This window comes from Solea solea, chromosome 1 (genome assembly GCF_958295425.1).
Source record: "Solea solea chromosome 1, fSolSol10.1, whole genome shotgun sequence".
Lineage (NCBI taxonomy): Eukaryota > Metazoa > Chordata > Actinopteri > Pleuronectiformes > Soleidae > Solea > Solea solea.
Window position 1 is genome coordinate 12,927,211 of NC_081134.1, and position 16,180 is coordinate 12,943,390.

General features: G+C 41.7%; 2 protein-coding genes across 9 annotated transcripts in view; one reads left to right on the plus strand and one right to left on the minus strand.

The window, feature by feature from the left end:
* arhgap21b (Rho GTPase activating protein 21b) overlaps positions 1-12,117 on the plus strand; it is a 33,205-nt gene extending 21,088 nt beyond the window's left edge. For 3 of the 4 annotated variants that reach the window (XM_058643670.1, XM_058643690.1, XM_058643701.1), the window contains 16 exons: positions 448-594; positions 805-907; positions 1,014-1,059; positions 1,348-1,473; positions 1,553-1,852; positions 2,948-3,009; positions 3,106-3,251; positions 3,334-3,476; positions 3,753-3,911; positions 4,033-4,111; positions 4,202-4,275; positions 4,379-4,468; positions 4,597-4,764; positions 5,594-5,699; positions 8,873-8,904; positions 9,017-12,117. In XM_058643670.1, the coding sequence (XP_058499653.1) occupies positions 448-594; positions 805-907; positions 1,014-1,059; positions 1,348-1,473; positions 1,553-1,852; positions 2,948-3,009; positions 3,106-3,251; positions 3,334-3,476; positions 3,753-3,911; positions 4,033-4,111; positions 4,202-4,275; positions 4,379-4,468; positions 4,597-4,764; positions 5,594-5,699; positions 8,873-8,904; positions 9,017-10,594 (3,359 nt within the window). In that variant the 3' untranslated portion in view covers positions 10,595-12,117. The remainder of the gene's footprint in view (positions 1-447; positions 595-804; positions 908-1,013; positions 1,060-1,347; positions 1,474-1,552; positions 1,853-2,947; positions 3,010-3,105; positions 3,252-3,333; positions 3,477-3,752; positions 3,912-4,032; positions 4,112-4,201; positions 4,276-4,378; positions 4,469-4,596; positions 4,765-5,593; positions 5,700-8,872; positions 8,905-9,016) is intronic. The other variant, XM_058643680.1, reaches the window with a different exon arrangement.
* Positions 12,118-12,191: 74 nt separating this feature from the next.
* Positions 12,192-16,180, minus strand: part of LOC131468963 (dipeptidyl aminopeptidase-like protein 6) — a 90,518-nt gene continuing 86,529 nt past the window's right edge. For all 5 annotated transcript variants that reach the window (XM_058643718.1, XM_058643732.1, XM_058643715.1 and 2 more), the window contains 7 exons: positions 15,604-15,798; positions 15,478-15,532; positions 15,293-15,395; positions 15,140-15,195; positions 14,296-14,368; positions 14,121-14,194; positions 12,192-13,593 (listed from right to left, as the gene is read on the minus strand). In XM_058643718.1, coding sequence (XP_058499701.1) covers positions 13,447-13,593; positions 14,121-14,194; positions 14,296-14,368; positions 15,140-15,195; positions 15,293-15,395; positions 15,478-15,532; positions 15,604-15,798 — 703 coding nt within the window. In that variant the 3' untranslated portion in view covers positions 12,192-13,446. The remainder of the gene's footprint in view (positions 13,594-14,120; positions 14,195-14,295; positions 14,369-15,139; positions 15,196-15,292; positions 15,396-15,477; positions 15,533-15,603; positions 15,799-16,180) is intronic.

Below are 16,180 nucleotides of genomic sequence, written 5' to 3' on the forward strand. Positions count from 1 at the left end.
TGTGTGATTCGAAGTACAGACAACAATAAGAGAGATTGGTCATCTTGTGTTGTACAGAGATGGGAGGTCTTAAGTTTTAGAGTGTTGATGACGTCCCTTTCCCTTGCCCTGTTTCAAAGTTGGCTACAGGCAGGATCTAGGACGACTCCTTTTAAATTTAGCTCCAAAAGCCCCTCAGCTGCAGAGAGCAGCTTTGTTTTCTGAGCTGTTTCGGGCTTGAAGTGCCAGGAACGGGCAGTACTCAAGAGTAAAGAACTTCCTTCTCTCTCACAGAAAATCAAGGCTGAAGATGATCTGTTCCCACTTTCACTCAGCCCTTAGTGAGACACTGTTTATGCACAAAACGGCATATTCATAACACACCTTTCACAAATGTAATGTGGTTTAAACTTTGCCTTTTGCTGAATATCATCTCTATACACAGACTGTTTGCTTTATTGTCATTAGATGAGCCAGTCAGCCCCAGTGTCGACCGGGAGGCCACTCCTATTCCACCCTCTGCTGTGATATCTGTTGCACCATCCATAATTTCAGGCTCCTCCACCCCAGGCTCACCTTGTCCTACCATCCGACGTCAGCTGTCACATGACCAAGGTAAAAAAGGTTCTAGGTTGGCTGAGTCACACTTGATTAATAGAATTTTCTTTCCCCTATGAAATGACTTCACCATGACTGGTTTACCCTTTTTCAATCCACTTAGGATTTTACCTGGATCGTTTTAGTCTAAATATTATTTATTTTCTCAATGTTACCCAATTTTGTAATTTGAGTTTAAAATGAACATAATTTCAAATCCTTTTGCAGAGTCCCTGAGAAGTGCTTTGTTGGAATCTGAAACAGCCAGCAAAACAGAGCGATCTAAATCCTATGATGAAGGTCTAGATAACTACCAAGAGGAGGGAAGAGGGTGAGTGCATACCTGTACTTGGTTAAAAGGCTGTTGTTTTTTATTGTTTTTCATTTGTGCCTGGATTTTTCTCTGAATTAAAATCAGTTGTCTTCTTCTTCCTTAGGAGATCCGGCAGTAAACACATGCCGAGTTTTAAGGGCTTGAGAAAGGTAAGACTCTTGGATGCGCATTTGCGATAACCGCAAACACCTGAAGGATTTGAATAACATGTGACTTGTGCAACAACTTCAAACCAAACTTATCAGTTTAAATACAACATTTATAGCAAATGTTAATATTTTATCGTATTGCATTAACATTCTAAACCTTCTCAATTATTTGTGATCCCTTTTCAGTTTATCTTCACTGGCATCCTTGAGAAATGTTTTTTAACACAAATAGACAGTAGATAGTTATATTGCTTTTTGACGATGACAATCATGTATTTACACTTACAGGCCCTGGATGGACATAAATCCTCGGGAGATTCTGGTTCTCGAAGGGATTCTTCTTTAGATGTCTTTGCTGATTCCTCCAAAGAAGGGCCGCTAAACTTTAGGCAGTTTAGCACCGATAAAAATAAGGTATGCACACACGCACAGTCACACTTTCACTCAGTTGACATGCTTATCACTAATGTTGACGTGTCTCTTGTTTCTATAGCGCGTCAGTGGCGGAATGAAGTCATGGAAGCAGATGTATGCTGTTCTACAAGGTCACACACTCACTCTCTACAAAGACAGGAAGGATGCACTTTCTCATTCTTCGGCACAATCTGAGGAGGACCCTGTACGAATCTGTATCAAGGCCTGTCTGATCGACATCTCCTACAGCGAGACAAGACGAAAGAACGTGCTGCGACTCACCACCTCAGACTGCGAGTACTTGTTCCAGGCGGAAGGGAGGGATGACATGCTCACCTGGATCAGAGTCATACAGGAAAACAGTAACCCAGATGAAGAGGTAGGTTCTACTTAGACATGTGTTGCTTAACTGCATAGCTGCTTCAAGATTAAGCATGTCAGTTCTTTGTCACTTTTAGTCGGCTATTTAGTTACACAAAAACTATGTACATTTATATCCGACAAATGCAGTAGTTTTGAGAAGAAAAATGTCCTTCCCATCAAATTAACAACAATGAAAGTGTCTTTTAAATTAAAGCTTGTGTATGTGACTGCAAGGAAAAAAGTCTAACAAACCTGTAGGAGCCAGAGTTAAGTTAGTTTTAGTTCAGGGTTAGGCCGGGTGGTAGATGTGCAAGATGCAAGATTTGACACTTGTTACAATGTAATTTATTAACAGTTGAAGTAGTTAACTGTTGGCCTTAAGCCTTTGATTTAATTAAATATTCTCGCAAGGAAAGGAATGTGGCTTTATGGCCTTTCTGATTTCTGTTATTTATTTATTTATTTAGATAAAAGCTACCATGGACACTTTGATATCTTTGACGGCTATGATAGATAACGGAATTGGAAGATATGTCCTGAAAAATTATCTAGCAGTTGGATTGATGTGTCCGTTTTGGAAGCTGTACTTTAAGTTTAGGTGTAACAAGGTTTTTTGACCGTCTGGTCACTACATGACATTAGGTTGCGTTGTCTTACTGTTGGAATCTATAGATCGTCATTCACAAACTGAACATCAAGGGAATATTTCTATGTGTTGTTGACTTGAGAAGCTTGGATACATGTGGATAGAAATGTAACTTGGATGTACGGCAAGTGGAAATGAATGTGCAAACCCTGCACACAACTCTCTCTCACTTTCATGATTGATGAATTACAACAATACCTACGAGGCAAGCCAGTTGAAACCTGCTTACAGCTAACGACTTTTCAGTGGCTTTGGAATTAAGTGTACTTTCGCCACTACAAAACCCCAAAATAAGATGTTATTGTATACCAGGCATGTGAAAAGAAAATTGCTTTAGTTGATGTTGTTCTATACTGCAAGTCTGCCCTTTGCCTTCTCTACAAGAAATGTAAAATAGATCTAATGAAACACAGTTTTAATGTTTCATGTCTTTAACATTCCTAACGGCATTTTACGTAATTACAGAATGCAGCCGTTACAAACCAGGAATTGATCAGTCGGAAGATCAAAGAATACAACATGATGAGGTTTGAAGGACTCTACGTTGACCAGCTCGCTCATAATTATTTATACGCTGACCTAATGTTGACATTTGTCTGTATGTGTATCTTTTTGTGGATCAGTGCACCCAGCAGCAGGTCTGAACCTTCCCCCAAACCCTCCCGTCATTCCCTCAGCATCAAACAAGCCTTCATGGGAGGTAAAGGGGACGGCAAGATCTACAGCCCCCACTCACCTAAAACGGGAGAGGAGCGGAGGGCGCTGAAAGGTAGACACCAACTCCTTTTGGTGTGGTAAAATGTCATTTCTCAACTCACACATGGCTAAACTCGTATGTGCATTCTGTATAGATGATTCCAGCCCACCGAGGGACAGAGCAGCTTGGAAAATCGGTATTCCAGGAATCATGAGGAAACCCTTTGAGAAAAAGACACCTGCTGGAGTTACTTTCGGGGTGCGGCTTGATGACTGTCCACCTGCACTGTGCAACAGAGTGAGTCCCTGTCTCAAATTGTGTATTTTAGGGAAAATTGTCTGTAGTTGAGGATTAGTATGATGTGAGTAGCATAGGTCTCACAAACAGAAATATGTACTTCTGCCAGCTGATAACTCTTTTCGGAGTACCTCTTTTTGACTGTGGGATGCATTTATGTTAATGTCACTTAACTGCATATGTGTCACATCAGTGCTAATTCACACAATATGTAGATTTCTGTTCAGATTTGACATGGTGAATTACTTGTAATACTGTCTGCTGTGGTCTGTGTAGTTTGTCCCTCTGATCGTGGAGGTTTGCTGCAATGTGGTGGAGGAGCGAGGTCTGGAGTACACGGGGATCTACAGGGTTCCAGGGAACAACGCTGCCATCTCAAGCATGCAGGAAGAGCTCAACAGCAAAGGCATGAATGACATCGACATCCAGGAAGATGTGAGTGACTGACAGTTTTGTTGCCCAATACACTTTTCTACTCTCATGACTGACAGCAGCTTTTAAGTTAATGATTTGTACCGTAAACACTAAAGCTGTCTAAATGTCTTTACCTCTGCAGAAATGGCGAGACCTTAACGTCATCAGTAGTTTACTTAAGTCCTTTTTCAGAAAACTTCCAGAACCGCTGTTTACAAATGGTAGGATCTTATAATTTTGCAGAAAATTATAACAAACAAATTCCATTAAATCTCTGGATGTTTTATTAATATAATCTCTTTATTTGACAGAAAAGTATGCCGATTTTATTGAAGCCAACAGAACAGAAGACTCTGTGGAGAGGTTAAAGGAGCTTAAGAGGCTTGTAAGTAAAAGTCTGACACAATAAGTGTTTAGTTGGTTTAATAGCATTACTATTAGGCATGCAATTAACTCTCGGACTCTGTTCATATTTTCAATTCTTTTAGATCCATGAATTACCTGATCATCACTATGAAACTTTGAACTTCCTCTGTGCTCACCTCAAGAGGGTTTCTGATAACTGTGAAAAAAACAAGGTATGACAGTCAGCAGGACCTGGCAGAGTTATCGGGAGTTACACAACACTTTTCACTCTGCTGTAAACCCAGTGTCTTTGTGAGGATTATTTCCTAACATCTGATTTATTCTAACCTAATCTTTTTAGATGGAGCCTCGTAACCTGGCCATAGTGTTTGGCCCAACATTGGTCAGAACGTCAGAGGACAACATGGCCAACATGGTCAATCACATGCCGGACCAGTGCAAAATAGTTGAGAACCTTATCCAGCAATACGACTGGTTCTTCACTGAAGACGGCTACGAGGACCCTGTTGTATGTGTCAATCTAATGTCTTTATAATATTCAGTCTGTGCTTATTAGATGAATACATGTGTATTAAGGGCTGTCACTTTTTCCAACAATCAAATTGGGTTGAATATTAGTTTGGATATTCTCCAACCCCTGCCCCCACACATAAATGTGACAACATTATTTATTCTTACACTTCCTATCACTATGTGAGGATCGTTGTTCATTGCCTTGCTCACCTATGATGCTTCCTCCAATCTTTTACTTGTGGTGGAGCTTGGAGCTAAGAGCTAAACTTAACAGCAGATCTGCAGATTTGTTTCCTTACTTTATCGGTGGTGTAAAACCTGAAATACTTCCACATTCCACTTTCCAGATGTGTTGGTATTGTGATTGTCCACCCAGGGTAACCCTAGTTTGCTTACAGTATGTTCTCAATTTTCATGGGAAAACTTATGGCTAAGAAGTCAACCCAGTTTTGAGAACAGCATAACATCATGTTTTTTTTAAATATTTTTCTAAAGGATATAAAATAGATCTAAGACCTGTGTGAAGGGCTTCTAGTTAATGTATATCCTAATTTTGGATTAAAAAGTGACAGCCTACTATACTGTATGTATATTCTCTATTCTGGACATTTAAATTACGGAGTGTAAATTTATCTCATTGTGATTTTAGCAACAGTCGGCTTATTGTTTCAGCCACCAGACCCAAACAGCCACACATTTCTCTTTAAACAAGGTTAAATAATATGATCTTTTAGTTTCAATAACAGACAACTGATGCCCTATTTGTGGTCAGTCATTTGTCTTACTTTCGCTCTCTCTGTTTTTCCTTCCATGTGTGGCTCCAGACCACAACTGAGAAGGAAAGCACAGTGCAGTCTCAGCCTGTGCCCAATATCGACCACCTGCTGTCCAACATTGGACGGACCGCACCATCACCGGGTGAAGTCTCAGGTAACTCACTAGGTTTTTTCCCTCAGGGATCATTGCTTTACCATCACTACAGCAAATATTTTATCACACTTGTAATTCTGCATTTTATTAATATCCTTACAGAAAAAGATTTGTTGTATAGATGATTAAATGTTAGCTGTGTTTGAGTCCTTTATGTTAAGATGAGGATCATCATGCGTGTTTCCGTTAAGTTTTAATGCTTTGAGCAAAAACAAGCCTACCAAATTTACTTTTAAGGCATGCTTTTTCAGTAACATTTTCACTATTGGAAAATTGTTGCCAAAATTGTTGCCCGTTTGCCCTTTTTAAATTAATTTCCTCTTTTCTTTTGAAGAAAGCCCGTTTTGATTTAACATTGGCATTTTTTTGCCCAAAGAGAAAAATGTCCTCAAGTTTTATTTTGTTCATTTCTTTGCTTTATTTATTCTTTTCTTATGCTCATGTTATTCTTTTCTCCCTGTGCTTTATCTGTGTTGAGACGACGACTCCTTTTCTTTCAGTTCTTTTCTTCCCCTCCTCCTCGTCTCTCACATGATCCCGGCATGTTCTTTCCAAAAGAAAATCTAACAAACAAAAACAAACGATGGAAGTTTTAACCCTTCTGACCTCTGCCCTTCTGTTTGTAGTGTGTTGTTTTTCTCCCCTATCCCTGTCCAGCACTCACACATTACCCCAATCTTGACACAGGCCAAGTGAGCGGCGTCTATCACTCGATGATGTCACTGATGGACTCTGTTTTGTCAGTGATGGACAGCTGGGACTGTAGGAAGAAGGACGAGTGTTGTGCCCAGTGTAGCTGCCTAGTCTGCAGAAACCCGCAGCTCTTTTAAATTTGGGCGAAAGGAGGAAAAAAGATAAAAAAGAAAGAAAGAGAAGTCGATGTTTGTCATTTTTCCTGTGGTGTGCACGTCTCATATATACAATACCCTTAAATGAGGGGATACAGAGTGATGCTGCTGTACTTTCTCTGAAAGCCCTTCTGCTGTCTCTTGTTGTCTCTTAAGCTGATCGCACGGACAAGTAGCATGGTACGGTCAACCTCAGGTTTTCTTCCGGTCATGTGGCATAATGTGTCATGATGTCTCAGGGTGGGCTCGTAATGGTGGGACTGAGCTGGATGTTCCCCAGCACACATGCGTTTACACAACAGCAAACCCACACATGTGCAACCACATCTCAGGCCAGTGGGTTTTTAGCGACTAATGCAGATACACACATAGCAGTCGATGGCGATCCAAGCAGGCAACGGTATCAGTATTTGCAGTGACAGATTTTTTATTTATTTATCCCTGTGCCTCTTTTTTGTATCTGTTTTTGTTTTAAATTGTCGTGTGTGAGGTGTGTATTTCCGAAGCTTTGTTGTTATTCAGCACTCCAGACATCACACTGACAACTACAGACAAACACTGCCTCATCTCATGATGTTGCATAATGTACAACACCTACATCAATCACATGCACATTCCCTCACATTCTCCATTCCCAACCCATACACACCTATACAATGATGCGCACATTTTGAACCTAAAATAGGTCATCAATAGTCCATTTCCACTACAGGAACCATTTCAAGAACTTGCAACCTGCAATTTGACCCAAGAACTAAATTTAGTTTTCCTTTCACCAAGGAAGCCCTTGTTCCAAGACCAGCACTGTCTGGTGACCCTGAAACAATCTGAGTTTCCTGTGGCTACAGTGTTGGTGTGTTTCCATCAGCCTGTTTTTATGTGCATTTTTGAGACAGAAAACTCTAAAAGAAATCTTGAAATATCACGTTAAAATGTATGCTTGATGGAGCTGAAAAAGCAATTAAGTGAGTTGTTGTAGTGAGTGAAAGAGGACATTTAGAAACCACCTGACTGAAACGTTCCTCCCGTTGTATGTCAACAGCTATTGGCCGTCTTTGTTCGTGTAATCAAGTTGCTCCTTGTTATCCCTCTGTGGTGACGTGCACTTTTGTGCCACCTACTGCTTATCTAGGTGAACTAACTCCCAGTATTCACTATAGAGCAGCTGTTTATTGTCTTTGAGTAAAGCTTTGAAAATTCTGTTTAATTTGTTGAATTGTGTTCTTGGAAACCTAAGTAGTATGAGTGGTTTCTAAGGTTTCTTATCAAGTCTTAAGTTAAATCTCATCTGTTGCAGTCCCAAGTAAAACAGGGCTGATATGTTAGAATTACATTTTAATACATAAATGTCTCCATTAAACTAACTGGTCATCTACATTCAAAGCAGCCAAATTCGATTGTCTAGAGGTTTCAAGATTTTTTTTTAGTTGCTGCTGGACTCTTCATCTCATCATCATTAGTCACACGCCCCATTAAATATTAGAGCCTTGTTAAATAAATGGGAACAATGCAGAAAAGCAAACACAGGTGCTCTGAGGTTGTGTTGAGTTCCTGAATTAAGTTCCTGTGGTTCCATAAATCCATGGACCTTTGGTCTTGTTGTCAAAAAGGCAGATTAGGCTGCTTATTCTTATGCGCTGCAGTTTGCATGTTTTCTTCTGTTTTTTTTCTTTTTTGAACAGTGAGACGATAACATTCTGTGATTGCTTTGTTTTTTTTGTTGCTCAAAAGTGGTGCGCTACATTTTAAAGGGCACTGTAGGAGTTTATCTAGCATGGAAAAATGCTATATTAATAGTAGTGTGTGTGCCAGCTCTATCTACCATGACACGCGTACTGATCTATTCAGCTCAGGCCCCTCAGTCTCTCACTCACTCATCACTTCCTCCCGTCTGTGATGTTTTGAGTTGGGAAAGAATGCCCACAACTGGTTGGTGGCTACATTTGATGCCGTGTGACTGGCGTGTTTGTCCGTGATGTGCCGTCGTCTCATCGATACATGAGCATGAGCCGCTTTTTTGTGTCTTTGTGTATTGCCGGGTTTTCACCTCCTCTCCTCTCATCATTCATCTCAGGCCTCTTCTGCTACTTTGTTCACTGTCCTGTGTATTGCTAGTGTGGGTACTTGTAATCATGTCTCTGTTTCTCTCACCATCTCTGTGAGCCAAAAACGTGTCACCTGCTTTCATTAAGCTGCTCTCATCATATTCATCATGTCCGTCAGTTTCGATCCGAACGAACTTGTTACCTCTGTCTTTAGAATTGCTTTTCAGTACGTCACACAGTTGACAGACATTTATTAATACCTCTCTTTATTTTAATGCAGATTCAGCATGTAGTGACTCCTCTAAAGGAAAGGTAAGGTCCTCATTTTTATTTGGTTACATAAATTTACTCCATTCACTGTCTTTTCTGTTCTTACATTCTTGCACTGATGATTCCTTCTGAAGCTATTTGGGTTTTCTTCCAGCAGGGTCTGTGGGGGTCAGGGAAGGATCAGTGTAGCAAGGAGATGCTGCGCTCCTCCTTCTTTGCGAGCCGTAAACGCAAGAAGCCCAAGGACAAAGTTAATCCCAGCAGTTCAGATGACGACCTGGATGCTGCCTTCCCTAAGAAGGAGCTCCCAGTGGAAAATCAGCAGCAGCCTCTGTGGTCCCCAGACAGCCGCACTGAGGAGGAGGAGGAGGAGACGGATGAAACCAGTGAAAAAGAGAAGCTCAGAATCGGATCAGAGGAACAGGTGGACAAAACCGACAGGAAAGAGTCTCTCTCCAGCAGCCTCATGTCACAAACGTCTCCCTCCCTGCCTCCAGAACACACTTCGTCCAGCATTCACACCGGCTCACCCTACACCTCACCCTCACATTCCCCCAACCTCAGTTACCGCATGCCGATGGCTCACCAGTCCTCTCTGTCAGACCCACCCTCCAACTACGACGACACAGTGTCCGACCTTGGTACGATGAACAGCACCAGCTCTCAGGCTTCGGTGCCGAGGGTGAGACGTGGCAAGATGGTGGCTCTGGGCCCAGAAGCATGTCCCAGTGGACTGGGAGCAGAAGTTTGCTCCATCACCTCCGACTACTCCACCACCTCCTCCATGACGTTCCTAACTGGAGCCGAGCTCAACACCCTCAGTCCTGAAGTGCAGTCTGTGGCTGAAAGCCGGGGTGGAGACGATGCAGATGATGAGAGAAGCGAGCTCATCAGTGAGGGAAGGCCAATGGAGACAGACAGCGAGAGCGACCTGTCTGTGTTTACTGTAGGGAAAATTGATCTGAGAGAACTGCAGGAAGCCCCGCGACCTCTCGCCTCCCACAGACTAATCGAGTGTGATACACTCTCCAGAAAGAAAGCCCAGCAGAAAACCGACAGCGAGTCGTCCCTCGAGGGGTCAAGAAGCGATAAAGATTCCAACAGACTGTCTCACGTTATGGGGTCGGTTAAAGGCTGTTCGACCAGTAGCCTGAGCTCCTCGTCTCGTAATGAGCTGGATAAGACTGAGCCTGCATGGAAGCTGAAGATCACCGACAGACTGAAGGTTCGCCTGCGAACGTCTGTAGATGACATGTTTGGTGTGGGCAGCCAGAGGAGCCGGTCCCCGGAGCGCCGCAGTAAGAAGAAGAACATCAGACGCAGGCACACCATGGGCGGTCAGAGGGACTTTGCAGAGCTGTCTGTGTTGGGAGACTGGCCACAGCAGATTGGCATTGGTTCGGGCTCTCGGTCAGAGTTGTCCGCTGTGGACAGGCTAAAGCCAAAGTGTAGCTCTCAAGACTTCTCCATTGGCGACTGGATCGCCCGAGAACGCCACCGCACCAGCAATCCCGAGGTCAGCCTGGATTTCTCTGAACAACAGGGGGCGCTGTGCAGCCCCAACGCCCAAAACCTCAGATCCTCGTCCTCTTCTGAACTGCCACATCGCTCAGCTGACGTGGCAAACGGGGACGTGCCGCAGAGTAAAAATCTGAGCCTTTCTGCCACCGCTCACCCACATAAACTCACCAGTTCCCAGGTGGTTCATTCACGGTTCTATCAGTACCTGTGACGGGGCGTAAAAGTGTGACTGTGTGTGTTCTTAATCGTGTACTTAATTGGGAGTCAGTATAATGTCTGTGTGACCAATGTCAGTGAATGAGCATGTTGTGTAAACATTGTCTGTAAGTGGTAAGTGTGCTTGTGAAAAGAGAATTACTGTACACAGGGATTGTTGGCCTTGCTCATATATAAGGCATTGAACAAAATAATTTTTGTAACATTTTAATTTCTTGGTTTTTTTTGTTTTTTTTTTTTAATTAAAAAAAAACGACAAATGACTTTGGGGCGGGTAAGCAGGAGGATTCCCTCCCTCCTAATATACTTCCCTGTTATGCTGACGATTGAAAGGACCTGTTACTCATGAGAAAAATGAGCCTGAGAAATATGTGCCAGGGTGCGTGAACACTCTCTAGTCAAGTGTTTTAAAGGTTTAGTAAGTGGCTTTAAGGATGATCTGACTTCTAGGACGAGTAGGCAGTAGTGAAAAAGTACAGATTTTTAGAATTGCAGAGCAAATTATTTTTGTGTAAAGAAAGTTATGATGTTAAAAGTCAGTGAATCTCTCAGTAACCAAATGAAGAATGTATAGATATGCTTGCTGTAAAACTGACTAAAAGCTTTAGATGCTTGTGTTCACTCTGAAGTGTACATATCCCTATTTTCTGTGTACTTGAATTGTTTTTGGTACAGCCTGTGTGTAGACTGCTTACAAGCTCTCTGCTGACAAAACGGGGCCTTTTTAAAGGTACGGAGGTGACGAGGAGACACTGGAGTTATGCAAATGGTAAAGCAGGTGTCCTTCATCCCAGCTGTGTGGTTTACAGAGCAGCGAACAACATCTGTGTGATGCAAATGTTACGCTGTGTTTTAAAGTGTTTGTGGTTCACGTGTCATGTCAGTGACTGGCAGCAGGTTGCAAAGAGGAAGAAAAAGAGCACAGGATTGTGAAATAGAAAAAAAAAAAGAAATTATGTTTTTTTTTTTTCACATCAGGAAGTGCCTCACAATGAAATGTTATGGGTGCCATGATGTCTTTGTCCAGAACACAAAGATGTTACTGTTCATGACGCGTTTATTGTCAACTGTCATTCTACAGGTTATATAACAAATGCCGAGCTTCCATTCCTTAGGCATTCCACTCTGGTCTTAACATGTTTTATACTTTTTTTTTTCTTCCCCCCCCCCCCTCTCTTCTTCCCATTTTTTTTTTTTTTTTTGATTTTTAACAGAACTTGAATTTTAAATATTCCTTGTAAAAAATAAGTAACTTAAATGTACATATAAATGCCATGTTTTAGCTGCTTTACTTGACATTTCCATCAAATTTGCAGGATTAAGTACAGTATTGCGAGATGACGCTCATGAGGCTTGTGTGTGGGTAATGTGGGCAGTTACAGTAGGTACAAGAAGGAACAAGAGGTCCCTGTCGGAGGAAACACTTCATTGAGTTGGACCATTTTATACCAATGTTGTGTTTCTAACTGTGAGAGGTTGTGTCCTGAAACACTGGAAATAAATTTTGTCAATGGCAAATTCCCATGCATGTTTTTTTTTTTGCTGCCTCACTAACACAGTGTAAAATTGACAAAGCCCAAAAAAAACCCACAATCTTTCAAAATGCTTTATATACAAGTTGCACAATACAACATAAACATAAAGACTTAAACAATATAGGATTTATACACTTTGTACATTAGCTGACTGGAAACCACAGACAACACAAACAAGAACTGATATGGGAGAAAGATTCAAGCCATTGAACACACAAGAAATCAAGAGAAATCCACAAAACAATGAAGGTTCCGCATAGTTAACTCACCGTTATGCAGGTCTGGAAGGTAAATGGACAAACTGTCTCCAAATGGAATATTCTCAACGTTTGTTTCGGTATGATGCCATCGTTCAAGCAGTTATTTTGCACTCAAGTCTTTTCTATGTTCTAAGATTAAACGAGCAATACTCTTTTTTTTTCACCCAGCTATGCTTTCAGGAAAATAAAATCATGACAGAATGCACACTTCAGACAAAGCCAACCCATATTTACTATTTTCCAGTGTAACGTGGGCTGCTAACATGAACATTTCACCCACAGTAAGGCACAGTGACAAAGAGTTTCATTCAGATTTACACTATGTGAAGGGAAATGATTTCATCTTTGTATGGTCACTTTGTTAAATTGTTCTTGTTTTTTTTTGTTTTGTTTTATTTTAATATTCCCTAGTATTGTAAAGCAACTGATGCAGTCAGACATCAACTTGTAGACCGGTTACTATTTTGAAGAACACTGAACAGAGAAATTCTGACAAACAAGTAGCTGTAATCATACTCTCGTGTTGAACACAATAATCAGTAAGTCAGTTGGCAAAGGTGATCAGAAACTGGCAGCCTTTTAAAAGGTTGAATCTCAACATGATAAATTCATCTTCACTGGGGTTTTGTTTGTGTGTGTGTGTGTGTGTGTGTGCTGCAAAGCCCTCAGTTAAGGTGCCTGCTCTGGAATGGTGACATTTGCCCAATGGGCATCATGTTGGTCCTCTATTTGTCCACCAGAGGGAGCACTACTCCACTCATTCCAATGGCAGGGAGCTGATAATAAAATAACTGATCCCATCTGATATTTTTGACCGGTTTCCAGGCAGCACGGGGTGAGGTAAAGTGAGGTCCAGGTCTCCTTCTGCTCTTCAGCGTTGAGATCAAATCAGACGGGACAGCGGGTTGTCGGTTGACTGGGTTTGAAAGATCGGTTGCATATTGTGCTGTGTAGGTTAGCTGGCCGAGGAGTGAGTGAGGGGAGGGCAGGGGGACGGCAGGCGGCGGCCGGGGGGGGGGGGGGGGGGGCGGTGGTTGCTCAGAGGAGCAGGCTTAACTGTCATCCTCTTCCTCCTCCTGTTGTTCATCTTTGAGAACCTCTGGCACCCGGAAACACTCCTCAAAGAAGTTGACCAGCGACTGGCTCAGGTGCTGCTGTGTTCCATCGCTGTGCAGGAAGTGTCCTTCATCTGGGTAGATCTGAAGGTTTAAAAGCAACGACAATGCATATTAAGTTTATGTGAATATAAAAACACAACTTCAGTGCAAATGATTCTTGTGTTATTGATAAATAACTCCTTGTAAATCAAGTGACGTATACACTTATACAACCATTGATTTTGAATACACTAGTCAAGTACGTTTGTGTAAATAAAAATCACTCGGTTTCTGTAGCTTTTTAGTTCAACATCATTTCTGGTATGTGAAGGCCACCGTAGTTCAGAGTGTGTCAGGAACTGTGTCAGCCTCTCATCCGCTGAATGTGTAAACAAGCCAGTGATTGCTGCACATTTGCATTATTAATCTAAAAGGTCACTTTATTATTTATTACAACCAATCAGCTGCATGTGACTGCAAATATCTTATCAGCCAATCACATGGCAGCATATCAACAGATGGTTCTGCCCAGACGATGTGTCAAGAACAAGCTGCAAGAACTCCCAAATGAGGGCTACAGTACAAGAAGAGCATGTAGAGGCTTTTTGACTGACGTCAGAATCACTCACCTGCAGAGTGTAGTTTGCTTTCTTGTTGATTAAATGGTTGATAAATTTAGCCGTGTGCTGGAAGTGGACCTTTTCTGTTGACGGCGAGCAGAGAGATGAATTAGACACCATTAATATCTAGTTTCAAGCTTTGCACGGCCGCGAAAAAAAATTATATTGGACTCGTTTCTGTTACCGTCAGCAGTGGGGTGAATTATCAAGTACTGTTTTTCCAGCAGCTGACCCGCTCTGTGTGCTAAGTTTGCCATCTGAAGGAAAGAGGGAGTTCAAGATCAATCATGGTGTCGACATCTTAAAGGTTTTTGTTTTTTTGTTGTTGTATGAGTTGCAAAGTCTGTGTTTTCTGCAAACTGCTCTCTTCCTGCACAAAAGTCCCTGGAGAAAATCTGCAGTTTTACATCATTTAAAAAAAAAAATAAAAAATCCAACAGCTAATGTGCAGTAAGTACATAAAAGCTACCAGAAGTTTAATGATGTACATTATATATCTATTTATTTAGATGCAATCCAGGTTAAATTGTAATTTCTTTTTGCCAGCGCTTATTTTCAGATTGCCCTTAACATTTCCAACAATGATTAAATCTTCAATCATACAGGTGTCCTGTTATGATGCTGTCCTCTGGGACATCACTTCTAAAAGTTTTTATTGTTATTCAACTATAGAAACACAAACTCCAGACACTAGAAACAAACACTAGAATCTCGCGAGAACGAACGTCAATGATACTCTGTTTAGAAATACGCTAAACAGTAAATACCAAATAGTAAAATTAAGAAGTACCAGCCCACTTCAGGCACTGCTCATGTGCTAAAAGTCCTGATTTTCTCTCTGGAACTTGGTGCAGAAGAGTGAGCAGTTTACAGACTTCAGGATATTCTTAGGATATATTTTCAAGCAGGCCTCGATTTTATTGGATGAACCTTTTGTAACATGACAATGTCAGTGTCTCATCACGTCACACAACCACACTTAAATACACCTAAACCAGAACAACACTCTAATCTGAAAGGGACTTTACCGCATACACTCGAGAATCTGTCTTTAATCCGAGGTATCGCTCCGAAAACGCAGAGGCTGCAATTCAGAAGGGGGTGAGAAAAAAAAAAAACAAGTTTACAAAAGCTCAGTTGTAAAGACGTCCACTTATATGAAAGAGTCGGAAACTTTATACCGTATAGCTCGAAGTCTGTGATGGGCGAGACTGCCGCTCCACACTTAAGCTGGTTAAACTCTTCAGAGCTCAGAAGCATCGTGGATAAATATCCTCCATAGGCCTGGACAAAGGTGGAGAATAAACATCAACTGTGATTTCCATGCAATACAGTTGCTGTATAACAATCACAGGAGCCTCTTTACCTGTCCATAAACTCCCATCCGATTCTTATCAATGTAGGGCTCTTTAGATATGAACCTGAAAATAAAAGAATATGAATCAAAGTCAGGATCATTTGCCGCTCACAGGTCCGGCGAGAGAAGTCTGACCTGAGCGCCTCCTGCTGGTCCTGCTCCTCTAATTTTCCCAGCTTCCTCCTGACTTTGTGGAGGAGGTTGGTTCCCTGAAAACCGCTGCCGTGGCCGTCGAAGCGGATCACGATGGTGCTGAAGCTGCTGACCAGAACTGTGTCCCAGTCCACGTGGAACTGCTCCGTCACCATCTGCCCGCCGGGCGTACCATCACTGTGGGGAAATAGTCGGAGAAGGATGATTATGTTTAATCTGCACATTAAGCCATAGAAACAGGGCATTTCAGCTGCTTTATACAAGCGGCGATAAGAATGTGCAATATAAATATATTTTTTTCAGTATGTCCATATGGAATTGTATATTATTCCCATGTGCGGCACAGATCTGTGTCATGTGAGCGCTACGGGTTAAACTAGAAAATCCCTCTCATGATACTTTTCACACAGTCTATTTTCATGCAAATACTGATAATTGTTTGTATTCTTTAAAGTCCTGCATTTTATCCCATGTATACCATTTTAGGTTTACACAGCAGAGTAAAAAAAGAGAATAAAAAAAAGAGACAATTTCAACACGTTTTATATCCGTTGAAGAA